The following is a 27,151-nucleotide window of genomic DNA, read 5'->3' as shown; positions in this document are numbered from 1 at the left end:
GAAACTACTGGTTTTCCCCCTGATTGCAATTAAATAATTCGACATGAATACTGGAATAATGTTATTAATGTTATCATGTAATACATAATAACAATAATTTAATAATACTGAAAATATTTCAGTAAGATGAAATATTGAAATCATAAAAATATTATAAGTAAAATTAATATTGAAAAATAATTTGCATTATGTTTTTATTTTATGAACAGGTACTGGTTATTAAACAATTTTTTTTCTTTTTAAATAAACTACAGTAGCTGTTCAAAATGGCTGCCTTCATTCAAAATACATACATCTAGGTGTTTTTTCATTAACTGCTGAGAGTCGTTAAATGCCCCATAAGAAAAAGTCAACAGGATTAAAATTAGGAGATCTCTACAAAACATGCAGAGAATTTAATTCTGAACAAAATGTTATAAGATAAGTTGAATAAAATAAAGAAAAGTTAGAAAAATGTGCCCTCCAAACCATCAAATGTGAAACTCTGATCCCCTTAGAAAGACATCATGTACTGATGCCTGGACTGTGCTGAACTGCATTGATAATAAGTTTATTAATAATAGCGTCATGTTTGACAAATCATTCAAAACTGGTACAAATACTAGATAGTGAACCTGTTTCCAAAAGGTTGCAAAAAGTCAAGCTAATTGTTTTGGGACCTGGAATCCTGCGATTCAGAAAATGTACTTCATGTTCTACTGCAGAAGCTGTAGTATTACCATCACATGACCTAAAATGTGTACCATAACACTGTATTGTTCTGTTATAAATAAGTACAGCATTACTTTGATGGCAAACCAGTCACATTCAAACTAAAATTCACAGAAAACCATCGCTAACGACAGCACGGTTCACAGTACTTGATATACTTAATGTACCTTACAGAATGATTTAAACACTAATAAATACAGTATTGCACGTTTTTGATCAGCTGTTTTATTGCCAACTCTGAAATAATAATTTTTCAAATAATATTGTATTTCTGTCATTAATAAAAAAAGTTATTATCCAACTCATTTTTATTTACTTTACAGTTGTTAATTTCAGTTTTTTAACAGTAAATTCAATTTTACAAATTTTTTCAGGAAAATAATTTGGTTTTTGTTTACATGAAATAATTACTTTTCTGACAAATATACTAAGTAATATACTGTTCTAAATAAAATTCAAATTTTTCTAACTTTTCTTTGTTTTATTTATTTTATCTTGCACTATTTATTCATAATTAAATTCTCCATAGGTCTTATTAAAAAGTTTTATGTGTTTATTAATTATTTAAAAAAGTTATTGAACATCAAACATAAAAAACAGGGTTTTTATTGGTTTTCACCTCAGATTTCTGAAATAATGTATTTACAGTTGTAGGACCAATTTTATTAGATTTTTTCAGGTTAAAAACCATAAAAAATTACTAATTCTCCCCCTTAATTAACTTCCTAAGAATTCCAGTACGACCTCATTTCACTGGGTTAGATCCGAGCAAAATTTTTCACTAGTTGTAACTTGCAAATGAAGCATTTTAGAATATGTGCTTACATTAACTTTTTCCATTATTTTCACTAGTTGAATAGGTTATGAGAGTCCCAGAAGAACTTCATGATACTCCTGTTTATTAGGGGTATTTGATAAGTCATTGCAAAAATAAGGAAGCTACAATTTTCAGGAAAAATCTTTTTATTTCTCTGCATAATCTTTGAAATTTGTAGAATTAGTCCAATAATTCTCAAGTTTTTTATTCCATCTGAGTAATATGATTTATCAGTCTTCAAAATACATACATGTTTTGTAAAACTTAGTGATTTTTCTTATATAAATGCTCTGAAAGTAACCAAACTGCTTGTGAACTCTTCTAATTGATTGGTCTCTGACTCACCTCAATATTTATCAAGCTTTGCTTTTAATTTTATATGTGATTTGCCTTTCAGAAAGAAATATTAAATTCTGGTTTATCCATTTTTCACTTTTACTTGGTCGACTAAAATTACTATCAACAACAGAATTATGAAACTAGGTGTATGCTCTCGGCAGAGATGCAGGATACTAAAAATGATTTCAATATGTACTATGAGTGCCATATCTTCATTTTGCATGTACTTATCAAACATTTCTCATAATACTGTATACATTTACAAAAAGAGGGTAATCTACAAAGAATATTTACATTGCAATCATGATATGTTTACTGCACAATAAATTTTAATGTAAAGTTTATACTTTTCCCACCCAGTGTTAATCACATATGGTGTGAACATATATTTCTTGATTGCAATAAATTATTTTCATATTAAATGAATGTATATTTTAAGTTTAGTTAAGCTACAAAATATAAATAGCTGGCCTCCATGGTGTGAGTGATAGCGTCTCAACCTTTAATCCAGAGATCCCAGTCAGGCATGGCATTTTCACCCACTACAAAATTGCCGTTTCATCTCGTCTTCAAGCAATACCTAACGGGGGTCCCACAGGCTAAAAAAAAAAAAACAAGTACAAAATATAACAAAAAAATTCTTTAAGATACATATATCAATATCAGTGAACAGTGAGAATTATATAATACAGTACGAGTGTGTGTGTGTGTGTGTGTGCGTAGTACAATAAAAATACAGTGCCAGAGTGTAACATGAGCAAACTGTGCTGTAGAAAGGGAAATTCTGCTATTAATTTGATTTGTGATTAGCCTTTTTCCAGTTACAAAGCTTTTTTAAAGGTATTCTAGGAAAGATATAAAAATGGTGTTATTTAATAAGTGCTTTTAAGGAGAATTATTGTACCCATAAATAACAGCTATGTTTTGATTTTATAGAATCCAGATTTAGATAAACTATTTTTACTCAGATATGAGTAGTTTCATGTGTTGAAATACAAATGAAACGCCCTGTGTAGGTCTTATATTGATTAGTGTGATTGCCAGACTGTAATCGGGCATACAGCAGTCTCTCTCTCTCTCTGCGTGCGCGTGTGTGTTTGTGTGTCACTATTGGAACAAAATAATATTTTTTTTTATAATACACAAATGAGTTTATTTTAATAGATTTCTTTTTTTCTGTAAATTTGTACCTGTTTACATCATTTATTTTTTTCTAGATGCTAGCGGTAGGCCGATATCAGTTCATCCAGCTACACCTATTAAAATAGTGTCCAGCAGTAGTCAGCAGCAACAGCAAACAATTAGTGCAGCTCCTGCTACTCCGACTGTGATAGTACCTACATCTCTTAGTCAAAAGTATGCCTTTCTTTAATTTACAGTTATTGATTTGCTGATACTTATTTTCTAGGTCTGCAATTTTAAAAATCTTTTCAACTGAATGCAAATTATTTTTGGTTTTGAGAATAATAAAGTCGTAATTTAAATATTAAAAACATAAACTAGAAGTATTTGTGATTATTAACAAATTTTGTGCTTCTGGGATCGATTAATCTCAATGGAATCCAAGCTGCGATCCCTTTGGAACTCATTAGCTTCACAGTGGCTCCTACGATGCAGGCATCACTCTGCTGCTAAGCACTTCATGTTGCTATTTGTTTTTATTTTGATACTGCTCATTACACGATCTATTTTTATTGATTGATTGGTTTTTATAATAATGAGTTGTTTGTATATCTCTTAAAAATTAATTAAAAAATAGTGATATACCAGGATCATTGTTTGTAAAAATTGGCTTTAGTTCAATAGGTAATATTTGGTACAGGTTTGCACATAAAAAATTGAATTCAATTCATAATTAAGAACGCAACACTTCTGAATATGAATTCTGTGATGTTGATGGATGTCAGATAGTGAATTCAGATTCACAAGATCAAATTTAAAATATTTATGTGATAAAAATAAATTTATTTCATGATTCTGATCAATCTAATGACAGTAAATATTATGTGTAATAGTGATATCGTTGATCAGTATAATTATTTTTATAATAATGAATTAGGTAGGAAAAAAGTTATAAATTTTTCAGTAGACAATTATTTTTACTTACCTATGCAAAAAGAGAAAAGAAAGATTATTAAAATATCCCAGCTTCAAAGGTATAATTGAAAAAATGTGGAGCAGTTTATATATTAACTGAACAGAGAAATTCCAATCTGGGCAGGGACCTGTGGTGTTAGGTTCCATCAGAATGAAAATTTCATCTTTGTTTATTTTATCACGTAGTAGACTAAATTACTTGTCTTTATTCCTTTAGTCTTAATGCCTTCTACTAAGCCACATTCTTACCTTTTTTTTTTTTTTACTGTTAAGTTGTCAACAGAAGTCAAATTTTTTAATGTTCTTTATTTCTATTGGCTTTATTCACATACCAGGTATGTAAATATGAAACCGGAATTTTTGTGTAGGAAATACACGTTTATTGTATGAAAATGATAAAAAATATTTTATTAGAAGTATTGTCCATCACTAACTATATATTTTTCCCATCTCTCTGACAATTTATGAATGCCACACCAAAAAAATTGTTGCTCTTTTGAGTTAAACCAGTCATTGAGCAATTTTTGTACATTTTCATAAGAAGTGAAGTGCTGCTCCACAAGTGTGTCTCCCGTCTATGCAAATAATTAGTAGTCGGATAAAGCCAAGTCTGTTGAGTAAGCTGCATGCAAAAGTACTTCACTACTGAATGCCTCAATCATTTCCTTGATCGGTTTTCCTGTGTGTGATGGTGCGTTATCATGAAGAAAAACCACTTTGTGTTGCCTATTTTGATATTCTGGTCATTTTTCATGCAATGCTTGATTCAAGTCGATCATTTGTTGTCAGTAGCATTCAGTATTAACAGTTTCGCCAGGTTTTAGGAGCTCATAATATATCACACCCTTCTGGTCCCACCAAACACTATTTTGTCTTCTTTCCATAGTGATTTGACTTTAAAATCGATGTCGATGGTTCACCTGGAGTTACCCATGATCTTTTATATTTAGGATTCTCAAAATATATCCACTTTTCATCACCTGTCATAATTTGATGGAGAAATGATTTTCTTTTCTACCTGGCGAGCAGCATTTCACAAGTGATTTTTTGGTTTTCTTGCTGTCTTTCATTCAGTTCATGTGGAACCCGTTTTCCCAATCTTGTGGATCTTTCCTATGGCTTTCTAACAAATAGAAACGGCTTCTCATGTTACATTTAATTGATCTGCGAGTTGTTGCATTAGAACGTCATCCTCATCCAACAATGCTTGCAACTCGCTATCTTCAAACATTTTTGGTAGTCTTTCACATTCTTCGTTTTTCACATCAAAATTGCCACTTTTGAATTTTTATTTTTTTTTTAAGCACTCAAAGCACTGTGATTTACCGAGACCATACTCACCATAAGCTTTGACAAGCATTCGACCCGATTCTGCATCAGTTTTCTTTAAATGGAAACAAAAAATTCAATGCTAATTAAAACTATGCTGTTGTATGAAACTTGTGTTGTTGTGAGTTGAAAATTTTTGTTAGTTGTCAAACAAAGAAAATGGCACCAATGATATTGTTTGATGATAACTGCATCGACAGCTAGAGCCATCTGTGGGCAAATTCTTGTTTCATATTTACACAGCTGGTAAATATCTGAAAATTTCTTAATTAAATTTCTGAAGAAAATTGGAAAGAATAGATTAACTACCAAATGCAATCACTTGATTTTTCATAGACAACTATTTCTCAATAGGCAGTGCCAATCTCCATGGTGGAGTCTCCACCATGGAGATCGACGCTAACAAGTGTATCAGCCTTTCATCTGGAGATCCCGGGTTTGAATCCTAGTCAGGCATGACACTTTGCACATGCTACAAAATTCATTTAACATTCATCTAGTAACTCTTAGAGGACATAAGCTTGTCATTATTATGTATTAGAGCAACAGCAATGTAAAAATGATAAACGTGTTCTGTGCCGACAAAGGTTGATTCGATTTAGAAGATATTGGATTACACTACGTTAAAATACTAGTTGAAGTGAAGACACTTGCAACTTCAACTAGTGTTTTAATACTGCAAAATGGAAACATGCAATCAAATCTGCAAATTTCAGACATTGAAAACTACTGCTACCCTAACCCATTAACTGTAATATCAGAGGAAGATGAATATTCAATCTGATATTTTTATTGTTGAAGTAGCTCTGCACTGGAGTGTTGCTGTTTGCTGAGCTGTGTAACAAGGAAGAAAAAATGTGCCTGGATTTTAAGATAATAGAACATACATCCATGTTTTTACACAATCTAGTTGTACAGAATCCATTTCTTCAGTTAAAATAGTTAACTGTAGTTTCACTTTAAAAGTACACTGAAGGAGAATCATCTAGCATACAAATCTGCAACAGACTACTGTACAATGTTGAGAGCTCAATTTGTGGCTGCTTAATTTTTGACAATACCAGAGAGCAATTAGGTCGCTACATTGTTATTCTACTGTGATAATAGGAGTCATATATTTGGAGTAAAAAAGTATATTATTCTGTGGGGCTGTGTTTCTGCTTTAGTTAGGTGATATCATTCAGATTTTAATAATGCTATATTACGAGAGGTTATCTCTAAATTAAAGACTGTTTCATTGTAAAACAGTTTATTCTGAAAACTTTATAAATATTTTTTATTTCTCTTAAACTATAATATATCTTATACTACTTCTCTATGTAATTGCCACATGAATTAAGATATTTAATGTAGCGATATACCAGCTTCGATATACCCTCGTCATATTCTTTTGCCGCCAGTCTATTTAGCCACTGATTAATAACATTTTTAAGTTCGTCATTCACGAATTGTTAACCATTCAAAACTGCTTTCAATTTCCCAAACAAACAGTAATCAAAAGGAGCTAAGTCCGGACTATACGGTGGGTAATCGTAAATTTGCCATCCAAATGTACTCAGTAAATCAAGTGTCAGTCAGACCTGCAACATTTGGACGTGCATTAACGTGCTGCAGGATGACACTATCAGTCAGCCGCCCACGACCCTGATTTTGAATGACGTGCCATAACTTATGTAGAGTTTCACGGTAGACTTCTGCATTCATAGTCGTTCCACATAGCACGAAATCAATCAGCAGTATGCCAAACCGATCCCAAAGACTGTGGCAATCAGTTTGTGTCCAAATGGTTGTGCTTGACCTTTGTCGGTCTGGTTGGTGATTGAGGATGATGCCATTCACTTGACTGTTTTCTCTATGGTGTGTAATACGCAATCCATGTTTCATCGCCAGTAACAATAGAATTAAGGAACTCATCGTCTTTTTCTGTATAGCGCATCAAAAATTCCAAAGCAGATCCCATTCGGATTTTTTTGTTATGTTCTGTTAAGATGTGCAGCAGTCAACATGCACAAACCTTTCTGAATCCTAAATGGTCATGAACAATGCAGCCGATAACAACTCTTGAAACATCAGGAAAAAGAAGGACCACGTCAAAAATTGTTGAGCGACGATCTTTTATGAATTCATCATCGACGTGTTTCAACAAGTCTTTGGTGATTATCAAGGGCTTCCCTGAATGTTCTTCATCATCCACATTAATGCTATTATTTTTAAACCTTTCACACCATTTTTGGACGTTTCTTTCATTCATTACATTATCACCATACAAAACAACCAACTGCCTATGAATTTCAGCCGGCTTAACGTTTTGATGGTTTAAAAAACATGACTCCACGTATTTCGCAGTTGGCGGCAACATTGATTTTCCTATTCATTTTATAATCTAATAACTCACAAGTAATCAAAGATTACAACGCGAGACTTACAGATAACAATGCAGTGTTCTAGCTTGGCGATGAACAATATTGGTTCACCAACCTTAAGGAGAGAAATTTCCCAGAGGTCTTTACTTTAGAGATATCCCTCGTGTAATACATCATATCTGTATTAATGAATAGAAAAAGTTAACTTATCCAGATACAACTCTTTCTAACAAAAAACATTATAAAGAATTACTGTCATTGAGGTGAGAGAGAGTGTGTGTGTAATGTTATGATGTTACCAATAAAAATTTTTTATTTAAAAAAATGGGTAATTAATGTCAATTATTGCATTGATTTGCTTGAAAAATATTAATAATGCAAACAACAACTGTATGTTTATGTACAATTTTTTTTAGAACTCTTAAAGATGAAAGTAAAAGTTCTGGACAGTATTCTGATATGGAAGTGGTTAATGGCGACCGGCAGCAGCAGCCACAGCGATCACAAGCCGCTCAGTATTACCAAGGTAAGTTATTTGTTATTTCTTTTCTTCGTAAATTGCAGTGTCATTTATTTCTCTTCATATTCTAATTATGTTCTACACTATTCTTCTTACATCAGTTTATTATTTTATGCCGATGTATTTATTTCACGTATAATAAAAATATTTTGAATATTAGAAAAAATTTATTAATATTAGTAAAATTTATTAATACATTTTTTAAAATTTATTTTGAAACTTTCTTTACAACTAATAATGTTTCAGGAATAATTCCTCATCATCTGGTTTGAATTTACCGATCCATTATCTGTGATTACAAAACTAATAATACTGCTAGTTGATGGCAGAGTTGTTATGGTTGTATATAAACTGTCCTTTTTGCATGATATAGAACAATATAGACTCCACTTGTTCGGTTAAAATAAAAATACTTAAATGTAATCTCTCTTTTGAAATATATTGATTGCTCTTTAATGAAAGAGCTTCTTTAACAGGTTTCCTCCTTTTTTTTACTTTGTTGAATGTACCGTTTCATATCAGCAAACAGTCCACTATTATGCAGGTGATTTTTTCAACCCTTTTAGCGGCACACTTTGTTGTTCATCGCAGGATTTGATGTATAATGTACACATTACTCTCAGAGATAGAATCTATGATCTTTGCTTCTTGTAACTCAGGTGTTTTACGTGCATTACAGCTATATGAAATATTGGAACAGATAGTGAAAAACAACTACTTATACTGTACGCAAAGCGTCCTAATTCGGATATTACCAACTTTTCCTTATTGTACTTAAATTGTAATATTTCCTCTTATAAAAATTCACTAATAACCTACTCTTGAAATTATTTTATACTTTTTTTTACTTCTTTGTACGAAGTAAAGGAAGTATTGTGATCGTAAAATATTTAGGTTTTCATATTTCAATGCAAATATCCACTTTAACCATCCCTGAATCTATTTTGCCTAGTTACAGCATGACACATGTATGTACGTATATATCTCACAACTCAAAATTGATTAGCCGCCGTAGGATGTTAAAATTTTGGATGTAGCACTGTTGTAACATCTAGTTGTGCACCTCCCTTTTTGATTGCAATCAAAATTTTAATTAATGAAATATTTGGACCTTAAAGGGAAGGCACATCAGTTCGAATCAGACTTCATCTCCTTTTGTTTTTTAACAGTTTTTTTCATTTATTTTTTTAACTTTTCTTTTTTTTAATTTAAATATATTGATTTATTAAATTATTAACCCGAGATTGTAAAAGAAATTTTTGCAATAAAAAATATTCAGTAACAATAAAAAAAAAATTTGAAAAAATCAGTAGTTATTAGTGAAATAAAATTTTAGTATTTTTAAAATGCGTATATTAATTTAATAGGCATAGAAGGAAGTCATATGGTGTTCACATCTGATTCTTTAATATTAATTGAAAATTATAATTTAGAATCTGTTGATTTGACATATCGTTTCGTTTTTAGCTGTTTATGGTTGTGTTAAAAAATTAATTTAAGATGAGTGCTCCTTTCTCTGATTGCAGTAAGGGAAATTAATGCGGTGTTTTCTCATTTCAGAAGATATGAAACCAGAAGGGATTGGTAGATTAGTTTTAACAGTATGAAGAGTTGTTTGAGTGGAACACAGATCAGTCCGATCTGTTAAAAATATTAGAATTTTTGCGTACGATGAACAACTGAAAGTTAGGCCATCAGCTTGAAAGTTAATTATGACAGTATTTTGCGGTATGTAAGATCACTTTTGTGTACTTCACTCCTAAAGGTAAACCATGAAAAGTGAAAATTACTGTGTCACTGCTGTCACTGAAGGCAAAAAACTAGTCTGAAAGGTGTGTAAATTTTCAAAAGATTTGATTTTGTTTCACGGTAATGATTGTCCTCGTACATCCATAATAACAAATTTTTGCCTTCAAGATTTCAGTTATGAACTGCTGGATCATCGGTCATACAATCCTGATTTGGCTCCAAGAAGGAAATTAAATGCTTCTTGAAAAATAGACTGAAGTGCGTAGAAGGAGAGAGGATTATATTGAAAAATAAGCATAATTTTTTTTAAGTGGAAATAAAAGTAAACTCTTTTTTTAAATTTCCCTTTACTTTTTGACCTACTCATGTACTTACCTGTTGTTCATGTATTACTTTCTCGGCGAATATAGCTAGAATAGCTATATTGAAAGGAAAGGTATGATGATCTTATCAAAAGTAGGGTAACTGGTATTTCAGATCTTACATTTTGGGTCCATCTAGTTAAAAAAAAAAACATATTTATGTAAGGATGTATACGCGTATGTATGTAGGAATTTGTGTCGCATGCTTTTGGCCTTAAATTTCAGATTGACCGAATCGATTTTCCCAAAATTTTGGCTCAAGAAATTCTAAATGTGGAGTATTGATCGTGTTAATTTTTTCTCTAAATTCTTTAAGGGAATTGGGGATATTGTGAAGAAATCAATTTTGATTTTCTTCAGAGGCACTTTAGAAAAACGTTTTCTTTGGCAGATTTTATACCTAAATTGTATAAATAGATCAAAAAACTTGTTTTCAACATAATCAACCCCCAGCTCTTAAAATTGAATATAAGTACATGAATTTTTTTAACTTTTTACTATATCTCACTTCGGTTTTAATATATCTTTTTTAATTTTGTTTGTATTTTGTATATGATATTATATAGGCCTATCAAAAAATATCTACAATTTTCCAAAATTATAAACTCTGGTCCTTATACAAAGCAAAGCTTTTGAAAATTTTTACATTCCTGTTTACCTTCTATTAGATAGGGTGTTAGATTTAGAGAAAATCGAATTAATCATTAACCAATGAATGAATATTTTTAGAATATTTAAAAAATTTATTCCCCTTTAACAAAAGTAATATTCTGCTTTTTTTTTGCTCATTTAATTTTTACTTCCTTGAACTAAAGGAAGTATTGTGATCGCAAAAAATTTTGGTTTTCAGATTTCAACAGAAATATTCATTTTGACTAGTTTTGGCATGACGTCTGTAGTATGTACATATGTATGTATCTCGCATAACTCAAAAACAATTAGTCGTAGGATGTTGAAATATTGGATTTAAGACTTGTAACATCTACTTATGCAGCACCTCCTTTCTTGATTGCAATCACCTAAACCAAAAGTGTCCAAAAAAGCCCAAAATCCAAAAAATTTGAATTTTGGACTTTTTCTTATTTGCAGTAATAAGCCCTCATTGAAAGCTTTATTCAACAATATATCATAAGTGGTACTTATTTTCATCGGTTCCAGAGTTATAGCCAAATAAAATTCTAATTAATGAAATATCTGGATCTTACGAGGGGAAGGCACATCAGTTCAAATCTGACTTCATCTCCTCATCTTTTTTTAACTTTTTTTTTTAATTTAAGTATGTAAATGTATTAATAATTATTATTCTCTGTAATAAAAAATTATAATAATAAAAACAATAAAAAATAGATGAAAAAATATCAAATTATTAATGAAATAAAATTTTATGTATTTTTCATTTTTAAATAATGTGTATATGAATTTAATAGGCGTACAAAGTCGTGTGATGTCCACATCAGATTTTTTTTAATGCGTTAATTTTATTTATTTATTTTTTGGTCTATCTAATTACAGAACTTGTGAAGCAGACAGAAGAACCTGATACATGTGAAATGATGGATACAGATGTACAAAACTTTTCAAATGCTCAATATGTTCATACTAGTAATAATAATAGTAATATTAACAATCAGGTAATATTTGATAATAACATCTATTATTAGTTAATGTTACTTGTAATATATTTATTTATTTGTTTAAAATATGCTGATTGCATCAACATTTTTAAACTTCTATTATTCTTTTCTTATATTTGTGATAAATTAATTATTTATATAATAAAAATATAAAAATAAAATATATAATAGAATAAAATATAAATCAGTTTGTAATGTACAAGAAATTTTCATAAAGATAAGGTCCTTAGAGCTTTTCTTCAAATCTGAATTCAATAATTACTGAATTTATTTTGAATGGAACTTCCGGTATAACTAACAAAGATCTACCTCAAATATAAATTTTCATTAGCTGAGGCTGTAGTTTTATTGAATGGACTAAGTATAAAGATAAAAGGAAATAAAGGCTGTGAAGAAAGTTAATAGAAAAATATTACAACCAGAACAGAAGGTCCAGGGTGGACTTCCAGTTAATAAATGAGACAAATTAACAAGTGTGACAGACATGATGTTCATAATCCAAAGTAATCAAGTAAATGTGTTACATGAGATTTACATATTCCCTTGGTTACAGTATATAAGATTTTGGAGAAACATCTTTAGATTTAATGCTAACATTTTAAAAGTTATCCGAGTATTTGTAATGTGGAGGTATGATGTGAATTTTGTGTCAAAGTGATTGGTAGAGTGGAATTGACCAATTAAAAAATTTTTTTACCGTTAAAATTCTTTAAAATTTATAGTCTTTTTCTGGTAAAGCTAAATGTAATCGGGATTAAGGTGCAAAACAAAGTCATTAGCGCAAGAACATGATATTTATATGATAAAAAAATAAATTTAAAACATTAACCTAAAAATTATACTATAGTAATATATAATCACATCTAACAAATAGACCAAATGACTTAAATAGACTAAAAAATTGTATAAATAATTAAATTTTTGAATCCAGATGTACAGCCTTCAGAAATCGTATGACATTTGATAACATAGTTACCTAAACGATTTGTTTGATAACAATTGTTACCTAAAATATTTCTGATGTTAGGCCCAAATTTAAATTTCTGATGCAGTGCCACATAACAGACAGTCTACTAGTATGTGGTGTACCATCGGTTGGCAGTCACAGTGAGCACAATAGAGTGCATCAGTCTACATCATCAGATATTCATGAGTGAGCCTGGTGTGCCCTATTTATGACCTCCTTAGTGGTTATTTCTACATGAAAAGCTCCAGGGTGACTCGGTGTCCTTAACTGGATGAAGCTTATTATTGATGGTAGCATTCCATTCACTCTGCCACTCATCGCAAACTACATTCTTCAGAAAACAGACAAGCGCATTTGAAACAATGCGATTAGTGAAAGAAGATTGTGAACAAGCCTCTTTCACCGCATGATCAGCTCACTCGTTGCCTGAAATTCCAATGTGACTGGGGATCCAGCAGAAGCTCACAGTTGTATTATGTTGAATCATTTGAGAAATAGCAACTGAACTCACAGACAATAGGGTGTCTGGAGCACATATTAATGGCTTGCAAGGCACTTGTAGAATCTGAACAGATACGTACGTGTCAAAATGTTGGGCTTAGTATATTTAAGGTCTTACTAGTTGCAAACAGCTTCGCGTTAAAAACACTGGCGATACTGAGGATGCCAAACACAAAAGTACAACCAACAGAATTATCGTGTGTAGATAAATCATAGAATGTAGATTTACGCTACTTACAATATTAAAAAAATTGTTTCGTAAGATAACCGGATTCAAGTCCTTATTTTTATATTGATCAAGACTAAAGCAATAATTAATTAGAGAAGGCTGCCAAAGGGGGTAATAACATTGAGTAACAGAAGGTGTAGGAAATAATAAGAGGTGCTGAGCTGTGATGCCTAACGGAGAGGATGAATGAGGATGATATGTATGAATATAAATGTAGTCTTGTACAGTCTCAGACCGACTGTTCCTGAGATGTGTGATTAATTGGAACCCAACCACCAAAGAACATAGATATCCACAATCTAGTATTTAAATCCATATAAAAGTGGCTACCTTTACTAGGATTTGAACCTTAGAACTTTCAACTTCAGCTGATTTGCGATGATGAGTTCACCACTAGACCAGCCCGATGAGTTACAAATAGACTTGCTGCTGAGCATGAACAAAACGCGCCTATAAGCAGATAGATGAATGAATGGTTTACTACATCAAGCATCTGTAGTGCATATGAATAAGCCACGCAACAATAGTTTAATCAGAAAAGGACCAGAGCTTGGTAGAACCGATATATATGCATACACAATCAGCTCCCCAATGAGTATGAGATAGGACTCGCAGCATGTCTAGCATTTTTAGACATTTTACCTTTAGCTCCTTTAAATGAGTTACCCACATCAGTCATTGGTCAAATCGCAATCCTAGAAATGTATCCCGTGTGTGTGGTTTAACCGGTTCACTGTATAAAAGCATTTGAGGTCAACATATTTCTTCAACTGGAAAAAGCAAATGCAGTTTGTTTTTTCTGGGGAAAACATGGATCCAGTTGACTTATACAATTCTAAGCGGGTTATTGTGTTTTGGAGCAGTCTCTCACCAGTAGCCAATGTTCTACATGCTATTTAAATAGAAAAATCATCTATAGATAAAGAACACATAACAGGTTTTCACATGCAGTTTGTTGTAGGATTTACGGCAAACTAAGTAACACTAAGACGCTTCCCTGCACTATTCCGTTTTCTAGTGTAAAATTTTCAGTTACCATTGTTCCAATTCAACTCAAAAGGACGGACTACTGAGGAAACCCCCGGTAAATATTTCCTTGTATACGATATTCATGAAGTGTATTTAGGATTTCTCTCCTCCAGGCTGTGTTAGATTGAAAGATACAGAATCTTGGCAAAGGAAAAGGTGTTTTGAATAACATCTTCCAAGGCGACTACGTGATCAATAGACGATCTGTCTTGGTGGAAACCACATTGTTCAGGGGTAATTAGAGCATTTCTCTCAAGGTACCTCACTACATGACGGTTTACTGTTCGTTCCATCATCTTGCGCAGGGTACTGGTCCAGGAAATAACTTGTGAGGCATGATTTATGTTTACAAATGCTTCTGACCAACGATCTGGAAACACCTGGTCAGAGAATATTGTATTATAGATACACAAAAGATGTAATACAGTATCTCGGAGGTGTGATATCATACTAAGCTTGATATTATCATTTCCGGGGGAAGTGTCACAAGAATTATTCAAGGCATACCATAGCTCATTATAAGAAAAGGGTATGTCTAATTCATTTTGCAAGTTCCTAATCATGAACAGCATATTTTCTACCTGCAGCTTACATCTCACAAACACAGGACAGTATGATGATGTAAGTGAAACTGCCCTAAACTATCTTTCAAATGTGTTTTGTCACATTAATTGATGCTGTAACAAGGATTCTGCTGCTTTTCGGTTTAGTTTGCTGAGGTGACTACAGATCTACATTGCCTGGACCTTACTCCAAACAACTGATGATAGAATTATCCAAGAAATGGTATCAACATAATTCATCCATGATTTCCAACGGCAAACAGCCCTTGCGTTGCAGAAGGTGCAGAGCAATTCAGTCATTGGTCTTCGACTGAAATTACGTAAAGCCCTGCGCTGATCCCTTAGTGCATGCCTTTAGCCTTCATTCCACTAAGGAACAGCAGCCCACCTTGGCTTTCCAGATGTTAAATGGATGAATTCATTCGTACTATCTAGAATTTGGTGTGTAAACTTGGCTAATTGGTGGATTTAACTACTGCTCTTGTTACACTGGCCAAACGAATCCTTGTATCCGATCCAGTCCGCTTTCTGAATCGCCCACCTGCATGGCTGACAGGTAAATCTTTATTACCAACTGAGATAACAACCGGTTTATGATCACTTACAAATAAATTTTTGGAGACAAGCCAAGTAAGACGTGGGAGTAGGGTTTCCTGACACATTGATGCACAAAAATGTACCTTATGAAGATTATACAAATGTGTACGAACCATCATTCAATAAGCAAAGATCTAAGTTCTGCCTCAGTCGATCAACTACAGTGCCTCAGGAAGAACATGATGGTGAGTGATGAATAGTGACGGGTGATGAAATCGTCAATTATTAGGCAGGGTAAAGGAATCTGGGAAAACAGACTCGACAGATCATCTTTATTGATATTGGAATTTGAAGGAAGGTATGAGTTACAGATATTCATTTTGAATAGTTCCATTATCTTCACTGAGACCAAGGGATGTTTGTTGCTAACAGTATACAGGTGGCTATTGAAACTTCATTCAGGAAAATAGCCACACCTCATTCTTTTTCCCTCAGTTTAATGGTCGTCTCTTTCACAGATGCACCTAGTTGTAGAAAAATCCATCGCCAGAGAAAGCCTGCAGGGCTCCATTCTTGGTTCCTTGTTGTGGAACCTGGTATTCAACAGATTTCTGCGATGATATTGCCAGAAGGGGTCACGGCCCATGCTATTGCCGATGACTGTCTCCTGTTAGTTCGTGGTAACTCACGATCGCAGCTAGAAGACCAAGCACAGGTGGCTTTGTCAACTTCAGAGGACTGGATGGGCATTCAAAATTTAAAGATTTCTCTGCCAAGATGAAGTTTATGCTTCTCAAGTGTGCAAACAAATTGTCATACAGTCATAACCCCCATATTAAGTATAAAGACTGTGTAATCAGCTGAATTTGAGTTCATAACTACCTAGGTATTTGTTTGACGAGAAGATGCTGTTTAGCAACCACATTAGGCAATTAGCAATGGACAACGTCTCTGTGGTGCACAAGCTTAGGAGGAATGCTCGAAAGGATTGTGGGCTATTGAGTTGTCATTTGTACATGGTGTACCAAGTTGTCTGAAAATATGACCTCTTACATGGCTTCTGTTTGGGCACATAGGTTGGAAAAAATTGAGCACTTTATCAAAATTTAAGGAGTGCCCAGCGTAGAGCCTTAATTGTATGAACTGCTGGTTTTAAAATAACCTCCTACGAGGTTACCACTCCCAATCGATGATTTAGTAGTGAAAGCTCAGGCAGCCTTGTGGAGATTGCAGGGAGGCCGAGGTATTAGGGATGTGGTTTCAAGTCGAGCCTGTACCAGAGCGGAACGGTGATCTCAGTGCAGTGGTTCTAAATTTTGAACAGTTACCCATCCACGGAAGAGGCTTTTACAGCCTTGCTATGGAAGCATGGCAGCAAGAATGGCATGCCACGACTAAGAGAAGGTCCATGTATAGATTTGTACAGGATCTGGGGTGATGGTATGCCTCTCCCTTGTTTCAAAAGACAATGGGAGCCTGAGTGCTCTCCAACCATGTAAATTTAAACCAATATTTGTTTCGGTTCTACCTGGCAGCTGATGAGCCGTGCATCTGCGGGGAGGTCCAGTCGAATGAACACATGATATTCGACTGCCCAACTCTTGGGGGAGACCAGAACTCAGGCCACCCTGGAACTTAGAGGTCAAAGGAAAAATTTGCGAGTCAATGTGACGAGAGCCACATTGTCAGATCATGTGGGAGTTGCTTTATTCAACCGACATCAGTAGTTTACATAAGGAAAAAGACTCCTACCATGCTGCTGTAGGAAGCTAACCAAGAGATATGGCTGGCTACCAGCCAGATTAAGGCTCCAAGAGCTTTAATTGTGGACAGGTACTTGCTGACCTTGCTGACCTAGCAGCGTAGGTGTGGCAGTGAGTTGCTGTCTGACGAGATAAATTTAATTATTGACAGTCTTATATATTTTAGCAGTTGACGGGGTGTGCCTACCCATTTTAGTGATATATGACAAGTGGGCGGTGGGGCACGCAAGTGAGTGGTATGTGGCACCATTTTTATTCCGCTCACAGTTTTAGGTTTGCTCTAGGAGCTAGTTGACACTTGTTGTTACTGTTTCGAGGCTCAGTAGCTGTTTGTGGCACAGACATTTAGTCTTATCCTTTAGGGCAGCCGAATGGGTTGGTGGCGGGAGAAATGCCAAGCAAGCCAATTTTCATAAAAAAATGCCCATATCTTCGTAGAAACCTCTAGTTGATGGAGGGGACTTAGTAGCTGGGAGGACAGAGATGCCGTTCTAGGCGATGTTTTAATAGGTCCCTTCTCAGGGATCTTGTTTGTTTGTTGTGTAAATGGTGCAGCAGGAACTTTATGTGTTGATTTAATGACTGATATGGGTTTTGATAAACTACCATCAGTTCTGGAAGAAGTTACCTTCTTGCCAGAATTTAATGCTGAAATAGCAGCCGTAAGGAACTTTACTTGTTCTATCAAAACTTTTACCAATTTATTACTTTTGTATAAATTGGTAGAAGCATTTTGTATATATATATATATATATATATATATATATATACAAATATATATATATATATATATGTTGGTAGAAGCTTTGCATATCGTTTGAGGTAGCTTGTATAAAGCTAACACCATGTTATACAGGATTCCTCATGCTGAGGGATTTTCTGTATTCCCAATGGCTCAGGAAAAGATACCTACTGCTCGGTACAGATCTTCAATATAGTCTTCTTCTTTGTAAACAGAGCTTTCCTGCGACCTTGCCAAATGTGGACCTTTCCATTTTATACATTTTTCTTCTTGAGCACATCTACTCTTCATGTCCCATAAGGCTGCAATGTACAAAAACCAGTTTCTTTTGGCAACCAATTTTTGTGTGACCAAAATCCTGGCACTGAAAGCAGCATCTTGGGTTTGGTATATACTGTCACACATGAGCAGAAAGGTAACCAACCTTTATTTGATCAGAAACAGAAGGAACATAAAGGTTAGCATGAGTTAGGACGTTGGTAGATCAACCCGTTCTCATTCCTCATAATTCTCTGCACAGAAGTGATAGCCTGTGGTGATAGTTCTGATATTTCCCCTAATTCAATACCAATCAATTCACGGCAAAAAATCACTCTCTTGCTGAAATTCAGCATATTATAGGGCTTTACTGTCACTGTATCTTTTCCTCTATTCTTAAGGGCTAGGGATTTTCAGCATCGGTCTTCACTACATACTTCATTCAGTAGTGCGCCACTTCTAAGCTTTTTAATGAATTTTAGAGACCCACTGGCTGTTATCGCACCCTTATTTATTAGAAAGGGAGAAACCTTTGCAAAGGATTTACCTTCCTTGTTGTATATAACTACAAGAAACCTTACATTTGTTAATTTCTCACTCTCTGGAACATCTCTTGTATCCATTTCACTAGACACATTGTCTGCTGAAAACATCGGTAAAAGTCTCTTCAAACTCCCTGTTTTGTTGGTTTTTTAAAGCGGATCAACAACCGCTAAAAAACTTTTATCAGGACTGCCGTACAATACAACAAACCACTCCAGCAGTGTGCGTATGTACTGGAGCTAGGGGTTCATACAACTAGGTTCACCCTGTTGCCCAAAGGACATCATTCAAGACTCGCTACATAGAGCCATTCACCCATTAGCATGATAGTTTCCACTTTGGGTTACGGTTGCGTTTTGTAAGGTGTCGCAACACCATTGACTGTAAGTGTAAGAAGAAACCGTGTAAGATGTTATGTTCTTGTATAAGGGTGTATGTTGTAATTTGAGTAGTGTTTGTGGTATATGTGTAATATATAAAGTTCAGTAGGAAGAAAAGCCGCATAGGCTAGGGCCATGGGAATGCCAACCCCTGAAGTCTTAAAAAGTAAGACTCCTCATCAGGGCTGGGATTAAGTATCTGGACGCACTTAAATGGTGTCAGATGCACCAATCATAGGAAGGTATAAACATAGAATTATTTACAGCAAGATGATGCAACACTTCCATCGTGAATTATTTCTCTTACTTTTTGCACAATATTTCAATTTTTTTTCTGGTTACAATCTTTCTTCCATCTCTTTGTAAGAATTCGGATGGTTTGTGGATTAAGATGATAGAAGTAGTTGCAGTTGAACTTCTAAATATGATTTGTATGATTTTGGGTAAAGCTGCCTAAAAATGGTATATATGTCATTTTATACAAGTCCACATTAAACATTAGATACATGTTCGTTAAATTCATGATTTCTTACTAACATTAAAGTTTTTACACTGTTTGAGTGTATGAGGCTCTTTAATTTGTAAGTAAATGGTTTTGCTTTGATATGTTAGCAATATCTCATTTCCCATTTGTCATTTTAAAATGTTTTTGTCAGTATAGAAACAAATTAATTAATTTATTTTTAAGAGTTTTCTGTTGATTTTATTTTTTTTTAACCAAAGTTACAAGTTTGAATTATTATATTAATTACTTTATAGTACTTCCCAGCATCAAATTCAGTTACTTCATTATTTTGAATGATCTGTTTTTGTTGTATGTTTATATGAAGCGTCTGTTCTCAGAACCATTAAACATTTTTATTAATATTAAATATTTAATCGGTTTCATTAGGTTTTTTTTTAATTATGTTGACAGAATGATGTATCAAATGATCGTACTGAAGAAATGCAGATAGATGATACAGATATGAAGGTTGAAATAATGGATAATGAGGAAGAGGAAACCAAAACATTTATATTAGCACCAACGCCAGCCCAACTGGGAAAAGCACCATTACAACGGAGACAGTCCTTAGGTATGTATTATTAATATTAAAAAATTAGATTTATAAACAGTATACAAAGTGCAAAAAAAAATAAATAATAGCCTTGCTTTTTGAATTATAGAGGAATTTATCAACATAGTCAGTACTGCTGTGTATAAAAAAACCTAACATATTAAGAGGATGTTATTTCCTGTTGAAAGTTTCTTTATGTATTGTGAAGTTCATGTACTGTAAATGTTTAAGTAAATTATCCACTATTTCTGTAATTTTAATTTTTAAAGAATGATTTACATGAGCGTCATAATACTATAAAACTCAGATAATGTTTACAGAAGGCACGTTTATGGTGATAATCGATTTAACTTCATCAGTGTTATGAGTTAATTTAAAAATGGATGTGAATCGGTTGATTAGTGAACTGTATTCTAGGAGGTCATTGACATTGAGAGATGCCATTCATGTCCTTTTTTTACATAGTATCATAACATGTTATGAAACACGGTTTACGGTTATAATTTTGAAACTAAAATTTAGTGTTCACAGTGGCTAAGGAAAGTTCATTGGAAGTGTCAAGGTTGTGTTGATGATTTTTTATTAGGCATGTTATTCTATGACCCATTACTTTCTCAATTTCATCCCAGTAGACTATCATTTCGTAAACTGAAATTGATATTAAAAGGCTGAAGATCTATATGATAAAAGAAATTTTAAAAAAATTACAAATCGTACTAAAGCAATTCAACTGTAGCCTTTTTTTTATAACTGCTCACTGAAATAGAAATAAGGGTCTGCTATTTCAAGCAGAGGAAGCAAATAATCAAAGGACCCTTTCCTTTGCTTATTTGCAAAGCAAAGGGTCTGCTTTGAGAGTGTGAAGGGCCGATACCTTCCGGGTAAGCCCTAAAACCTTGTATGGCAAAAGTTGTTAATTTTTTAACAAACCTCGATATAATTATACATTTGACTGTTACACTTTAGTATATGAACGGCAAAAATTGTATCATCATAAACAGGCCCATCATAATACTTTGCAATGTCTTACACAAAACAAGAATTGTTTTTCTCTATGCTTATTTCACTTGCGATCACAACTGTCAATCCTGTTAAGCTGTTCATGTATTACCCTTTTTTAAACTCCTGACATTCAAAAATTACCTAATATTTTAATCTTTTTTTTCAGTTTTAAATCTGACTAAGTGTAGCAAAACCTTACAGAAAATAGTCAAGATTGACAGCCAGTATAGATTAATATTATCCTATTTATTGTAGAATATTATAATTTTACTTCATAATTGAATTTATTTATTAAATTTTTTTTATAACATATTTCTATATCTTCTGTACCGCTTGAATCATCATTGTTTTAATTAAACTCGGTAATACTGTCCAACCTGAACCTTCATATAATTATTTTAGCAGTATTTTCCTACTGTAAATCATAGATGACATTACATTCAAAAATCTTTCTTCTATATTCATTTTTAAATAAATATGAACAAGTATGTTAAAATATAATAAGAACAATTAATGGCTATATTAAGCATCATATTTAAACTAAAATAGACGTTGCTGTGATCTTTACAGATGTAGCTGATAATTATTTTCTAATAGTAAAAATACTGAAATTATATTTCATAGGTGCAATTAGGTGAAAACAAAAGAAAATATAGAAATTTGATACAAGATGTTTTTTTTTTAATTAATTGTGTTTTTACCATACTACAATATTCTGAATTGTTAATGGTGCTGAATTCCATAAAAACACCGAAAAGATTCTTTTGTCTCAAGATAATAGAAAATGTTACCCAACACATTTTCTTTTTGTATTTTTATGTGCTCTAGTTTGATTAAACTGGGCCATTTTTGCTTGCCCTAGAATATTCTGATAAATAAATTTACATTAGGAAAAATTTCAAATATTGATTTCACAACTTATTATAAAATAAAATATTATAGTTTATTTATTCAACATTTAAAGATTAGTTATTTGAACGATGACGGTTTAGAAAATTCATTCTGATCAAACACGATTCAGGCTCTGGAATGAAAATGTAACTTTACTCACTATTAGAGTGATTATCGTTATGTAATAATTATATATTGTTTTTCATTTCAGCAATATTATCTACAAGTAATGTACCAGTTTCTGGAACAAATAGTAATAGTAATATTAATAATTCAGGGACAACAGCATTGACCGCTGAAACAGTGACGGCATCTTTATCATCATCGGGCGCAGTTCAGTTTAAAATTGAATCACAACAATCAACACCTTCTTCAGTATCTATCAGTACTACTTCTTCTGCGAGTTCTGTAAAACAGTCATCAGATAGTGACAGCGGTAACTGTGATAACATCTGTGATAACAACGATGATAACGGGGGAATACCTTCATCACCGTCCACAAAACGAAGTTTCTTTAAGAAAAATGTTGAAGATGGTATGGACAGGTACGTCACCATATAAATGCTTATGAAAATATCTTATGATTACTGTTATTAATTTCTTAACTTAACATTTGTTGTGTATAAATCAGCATTTTTTCGAGTTTTATCCTATCTATTTATGTCTATGTATTTTGCTTGAAAGGTTTATTCCCAGACTGAAATTGTAACAGCAGTGTTACTGATGCTATCTGTAGGGCATCAGTGGTATTAGATAGAATATTTTTTTTATAGATTGTATAAGTTTCAATGTGTTTGGTACATCATTTGAGAGTTACAGTTGTTTTGACAAGGTTTATTTTTTTTCCTGTGTTTAAGTTTAAAAATGGAAAAAGAGCACTGATGAAATTTTGTGTAAAATAAGGAAATCAATATCAAAGTGTTTCAAATGTTTAAAATTGTGTACGGCATAAATATTTATCAAGAAGAACTTTGAACGACATACACGATTCAAAGAAGGGTGATAGCCGAAGATGATGAATACAGATCATCCTTTAACTTCCTGAATATAAAAATTGGCAGAAATGATTTAAAATTTTTAGGCTTAATATTGAACTTTTGAGAGGTAATATGTTAGAAGAATTTTGAGCAATAATAGAGAAACATTAGAAGATTTAAAGAAAAAATCATGTGCTCATTTATTTATTTTTATTAACACCAGAACAAGTATATCAATGTGCTGCATTGTTTGAAAAATTCAATAAAATGGTCGGTAATGATAGAAATCTTTTAAATTTAATCTTAATCGGTGATAAAAGTCAGATTGTTTCTTCAAAAACAATCAAACTGTAAAACATCAAAATGGAACTTGGGTAAGCCGGAAAGAAACAAAAATAAAAATTTAAGACTAAAAATACAAGTGAAAACAATCTGACTTAATTTTTTAATTCCAGGGAAAACATTATTAATCATACATTTTGAATTTCTGCCACAAAAAAAAAATCTTATTTGCAAACAATCATTTTTACTTCCTTGTACGAAGTAAAGGAAATATTGTGGTCACAAAAATTTTCGGTTTTCAGATTTCAACGCAAATATCCATTGTGACTAGTTTTGGTGAGACATCTGTATCTGCGTATGTACCTTGCATAACTCAAAAACAATCAGCCATTGGATGTTGAAATTTTGGATTTAGGACTGTTGTAATATCTAGTTGTGCACCTACTCTTTTGATTGCAATGGACTAAACCAAAAGTGCCCAAAAAAGCCTTTTTTCTTAACTGCAGTAATAAGTGCTCATTGAGAACTTTTCAGTTATATTCATAAGTGGTACTTATTTTCATTGGTTCCAAAGTTATAACCAAATAAAATTTTAATTAATGAAATATTTGGATCATACAAGAGGAAAGCACATCGGTTCAAATCTGACTTCATCTCCTTTCTTTTTTTTAAATTAAAATATATTGATTTATTAATAATTATTAACCTGTAATTATAAAAAAATTTTGCAATAAATAAATTATTCAATAATAACAATAAAAAAAATAATGAAAGAAAATCAGATGTTATTAGTGAAATAAAATTTTATGTACTTTTAAAAATTTGTACGTGTAATTAATAGGCATTATTACATACGTGTATAAATAATAGATTTGATGAAACATCTCATTATTTAATATTGATTTAAAATTATAATTTAGAATCCTATTATTTTTTTGATTTTCTAGTATAATTTCTATTTAATTTTATCTACATTAAAGTTAACTACAGAGTGACTGAAAAATAGACCCTCACAAGAACAACATATACACTGAGGCATACATGCCCGATCTTTATTAAATTGCAAAAAATTCTTATTTTTTAGTTCATTATTCCTCTGATATTGTCAGACAATATTCTCCATAAGTCAGAGTAGGTCATCATTTCGTTTATTTGTTTTTTGTTGCCAATCATTTAATCGCTCTTTGGTTTGATATAATATTTCTGATCTTAATTTGTGTACATGTTGTCTAGTTTTCAAATCTTCTCTCTCTATATTCATCATTCTCTCTTAATCTTTTTATTCTTTCCTTGGTCTTAACATTTTCTTCCTCTTTATATTTATCATCTCTTAATGTTTTTATTCTTTCTCTGGTTTTAACATTTTTTCCTCTTCATATTCATCTTCTTGTGGTTTTTTCAGCTAAATTTCTTCATGTTATCTTTCTCTTTTCTAAATAATTCTTTCTTTTTAATTTTTGATTATTCACCAAATAATTCAGTAATAAAAACGGAATATTTTACACGTAACGTCGAAATTAACATTTGAAACCGGTATACAGGAGTTCACTAAACGGAATAGTTTAATTACTATTAACTTTTATTTATACAACACACCGGAAATCTGAAACTTTTTTTAATCAGCAATTCACGAAGATACGAATAATACTGATCATCAAATAATACGAGTAATAAAGAGACTTTTACTCTATCCAAATATTTAATGTAAGATTGTTGAATTAATAATCGTATAAATATTTGATGTTAATAAAAATTAATATTTCAGCAATCGTGTAATTGTCCACTTTATTAAAGAATTAGAGGATCCTATCTCACTTTTAAATGAAATAAGTTTAAATGAAGTTCAGCAAAAAATGCGTATATGTAATTTAATAGCCATACAAGGAAGGTGTTCACATCAGGTTTTTATATAAGAAGTAATGATGTGGTTTATATATTGAATTCATCGTGTTAAATAAAAATGGTGGTAAAAGGGATGGCATTCATGTTCCATCGATTCAGAAGACAGTGACAAACACTCAAGATGATTCCAAAGGAATTGTTTCTTGGGCATTTGATTTGTGGTATGAGGGATAAGTATGTACAAAAGCAGTCGGCGGCTAAACTGAATGAAGATAATAAACATTTTTTTGTTTTATCGGGTAATGCCTTCAGCACAAGAAATTAATTGTCATACTATGTGTTTAAAAAATGTATTGTAAAATATTTTTTGTGAATATCATTGATAAAGTGTCAAATGCACATAGCTGTAGAGTTTCATAGATGCGTAAACATAGGTTCATTTACATGTAAGATTTGTTTAATTATACTGCAGAATTTTATAAATAGCATTTAGTACTTTTCTTGTTGCTTAATTACATTAGTATTGTTATTTATTTGAAGAATATCTATCGTTTATCTTTTCTATATTACAAGGTACTACCCAAAATTTCTTGACATGTGTTACTAAAACAGTCGCATCATAATCTGGATCTTATTCACTATCATTGCCTTCAACATGAACAGAATGCATCCTGAAAGACATATTAGGATCTGTTCAACACCATTCATGATTCCACTTAAATTTTCATCATATCAAATCTTTGCCCGCTCAGATTTGTTTTTCAATTTGGAAAATAGAAAGAAGTTATGCATTGCTGTGTCAGGTAAATTCATCGGATGATGAACAATCACCGTGTTGTTTTATATAGCCTCACATCATTATGATGAAGGACCTAGTCGTTCCTTTGCCTTTCCTTTTGATGTTTGTTTCTCATATCTTCCTTTAGCCATCTTAGGACATCTCATTGGAATTCTCCATTAATCATCTGAACAGGAAGTACGTATATGTGGACAAATCAATCGGTATTGAAGAAATAGATCAGTAAGGATTGATGCTATTGATTTGACAGGCTTTTTTGGCCAAAGTGAAGAGAGGCTCTTCCATTAGAATAATCGGTGTTCATTTTCTGGGTTATATCCATAAACCCAAAATTTGTCACGTGTGACAATCTTGGAAAGGAACTCTGAGTCTGTTTGAAGCAGTTCTTTCAGTTCACTGCAGTCATTTATGCAATGCCGTTTCTGTTCATCACTCGACAGTCGTGACACAAACTTTGTGGCAATCCTTCTGTATTCAATTCTTGTAGCAAAATCTATTGATGTCATCGATGATCTGCTATTTCTAACAGCAGTGACATTTTCTGGTGCAATGCTGGTAGATAGTTGTTCTGAATGTTCTTAATCATCATTAACAGATGTTCAGTTGTTTTTAAAATGTTTAAATTATCCGTATGTTTGTGTGTAGCCTAAAGTGATGTTACCAAATCCTTGAACTAACATTTTGTATGTCTCTGTGGCTGTTTTACCAAGTTTAAAACAAAACTTGTTACAAATCCAATGTTCTTTAAGATTGGTTGTTATAAGACGATAGTCACAAGGAACATGACAGTGGAAAACTGCCCGTGAACAACAAGCACATCTGCTTCAATTGAAGCTGCTAGGCGTACTGACTGACAAATTATGTTGT

At 32.5% G+C, this 27,151-nt stretch overlaps 1 protein-coding gene across 2 annotated transcripts in view; it reads left to right on the top strand.

Annotated features, from left to right (window-relative positions):
• Positions 1 to 27,151, top strand: part of cic (Putative transcription factor capicua) — a 116,300-nt gene that overhangs the window by 64,753 nt on the left and 24,396 nt on the right. Inside the window, exons 17-21 of one of the 2 annotated variants that reach the window (XM_075371209.1) lie at positions 3,085 to 3,223; positions 8,073 to 8,182; positions 11,800 to 11,918; positions 20,350 to 20,509; positions 22,662 to 22,929. In XM_075371209.1, the coding sequence (XP_075227324.1) occupies positions 3,085 to 3,223; positions 8,073 to 8,182; positions 11,800 to 11,918; positions 20,350 to 20,509; positions 22,662 to 22,929 (796 nt within the window). Of the gene's footprint in view, positions 1 to 3,084; positions 3,224 to 8,072; positions 8,183 to 11,799; positions 11,919 to 20,349; positions 20,510 to 22,595; positions 22,930 to 27,151 lie in introns of both variants that reach the window. The other variant, XM_075371208.1, reaches the window with a different exon arrangement.

This window comes from Lycorma delicatula, chromosome 7 (assembly GCF_047948215.1).
Source record: "Lycorma delicatula isolate Av1 chromosome 7, ASM4794821v1, whole genome shotgun sequence".
Classification (NCBI taxonomy): domain Eukaryota; kingdom Metazoa; phylum Arthropoda; class Insecta; order Hemiptera; family Fulgoridae; genus Lycorma; species Lycorma delicatula.
This window is presented reverse-complemented; position numbering and strand designations above follow the sequence as displayed.